Source organism: Trichinella spiralis, assembly GCF_000181795.1.
Source record: "Trichinella spiralis strain ISS 195 chromosome Unknown Scfld3522, whole genome shotgun sequence".
Lineage (NCBI taxonomy): Eukaryota > Metazoa > Nematoda > Enoplea > Trichinellida > Trichinellidae > Trichinella > Trichinella spiralis.
In genome coordinates this window covers 793-2,225 of record NW_003530461.1, presented here as the reverse complement: position 1 = coordinate 2,225, position 1,433 = coordinate 793, and the positions used below count along the sequence as shown (strand labels likewise).

The following is a 1,433-nucleotide window of genomic DNA, read 5'->3' as shown; positions in this document are numbered from 1 at the left end:
CCAAACAACTTTTTCATTCAGTCCCAAACTGTTTCGATTACTTTTCACCCATTGCAAAACAATTCACCTAAAATGTGTATAATTCAGAATACAAAAAGAAAACATAAATCGAATAGTAAAACAGCTTACAGGATTTTTGACATTTGACGAATAACGAGGAAACTGAAAGCTTCTCTATACATTATCTAAAACAACCATATAAAACGTAATCCATACGAATAAGAGTGCATTTAATTAGAATTTTACTATTATACTTACCCGTGGTGATGCTAATTTCTCTAGAATCTTAAAATTTACGTATTGAATAAATCAAAGAAAGATAAAAAAATAATTGTTTTATAATTATATATTGTCTTTGCTCCACCGTTAAAAGCTTGCAAGCATTTCCATCACCAAAATAGTTATTAATGATTAGCTATGAAAAAGCAATGACATGGCAAACAAACATTTTCGGAACAAAACAATCATCATGCAGTTCTATCTGTTTTAAATTATTTGTTATGTAACCATTTCATATTGGTTTATGCAATCATATTCATACAAGTGATACATGAAATGCTAAATATAATAACAATATAGTATTGCTTACATATTTTCATCAGCAAATACGGATACGTACGTAAAGAATGATAACTGCCCGCTGCGTTTTGAAACATTCAAAGAACGTTTCTCGTAGACTATTTGAATATAACAAATGACCTTTTTGAAACTGTAGTAGATGCACTTTTGCATATGTGACATCTGAAAAAATAAAAAAATACCTTTAATATGCTATTTTAAATTCATTGCGTTTTCTACTTAATTTCCATAAGACGTATTATTAGTAGCATTCATTTTTAACTGACATGAATACTGAAGTTCTAGTCATCTCAAAATAATAAAACACCTATTCATCATCTAAGAACAGATACCAATTAGTTCCCATTCACCATATTTGTGAGGTCATGCAAATGGCAAGCATATATGCGCATCACATTATCAAACTTGCCTTACCTTTTAATCACTGATGATATTGGAGAGGGGAATTCCAGTTCAGCACATGTGTTACCATGTTGAATATCCAAATGACTGATGATGATGGAAGAATTATTCTGAAAAGTAATATAATGTTAAGCAAATTATGCAAATACATAACTACTTTGCCTCTAGTAGAACAACAACTTCCCGTCAGTAATACGATAATGACACAGAGTGAATAACTTTATTTAATAATGAAACTTATTAGCACAATCTATATCAACTTTGATAGACAAGTGCCTTGTTACTACTGGTAAGACGAGTTTTAAAGAAAAGTTACTCTCCTATGCTAGAGAAACAACGTTTATGTAGCTATTCGACCAAAACAATCTGCACTGAAACTAAAAAATATTGTAAATAATAATTTTCCATCTCATGTCGTCTTAGTAGGAAAAAAATTTCAATTTGAAATAGGC

General features: G+C 29.9%; 1 protein-coding gene across 1 annotated transcript; it reads right to left on the bottom strand.

Annotated features, from left to right (window-relative positions):
- Positions 1-521: 521 nt before the first annotated feature.
- Positions 522-741, bottom strand: Tsp_13385 (conserved hypothetical protein). Its single transcript, XM_003367876.1, has 2 exons — positions 590-741; positions 522-558 (listed from the first exon to the last, which is right to left on the bottom strand). The coding sequence occupies exons 1-2, from the start codon at positions 739-741 to the stop codon at positions 522-524; spliced, it is 189 nt and encodes a 62-aa protein (XP_003367924.1).
- Positions 742-1,433: the final 692 nt, after the last annotated feature.

Coding starts and splice junctions, on each gene's coding strand:
- Tsp_13385 (XM_003367876.1), bottom strand. CDS start 741: ATGTCACATATGCAAAAGTGCATCTACTACAGTTTCAAAAAGGTCATT. Junction 559..589: donor GTATTTGCTGATGAAAATAT/GTAAGCAATACT, acceptor TATTATATTTAG/CATTTCATGTATCACTTGTA.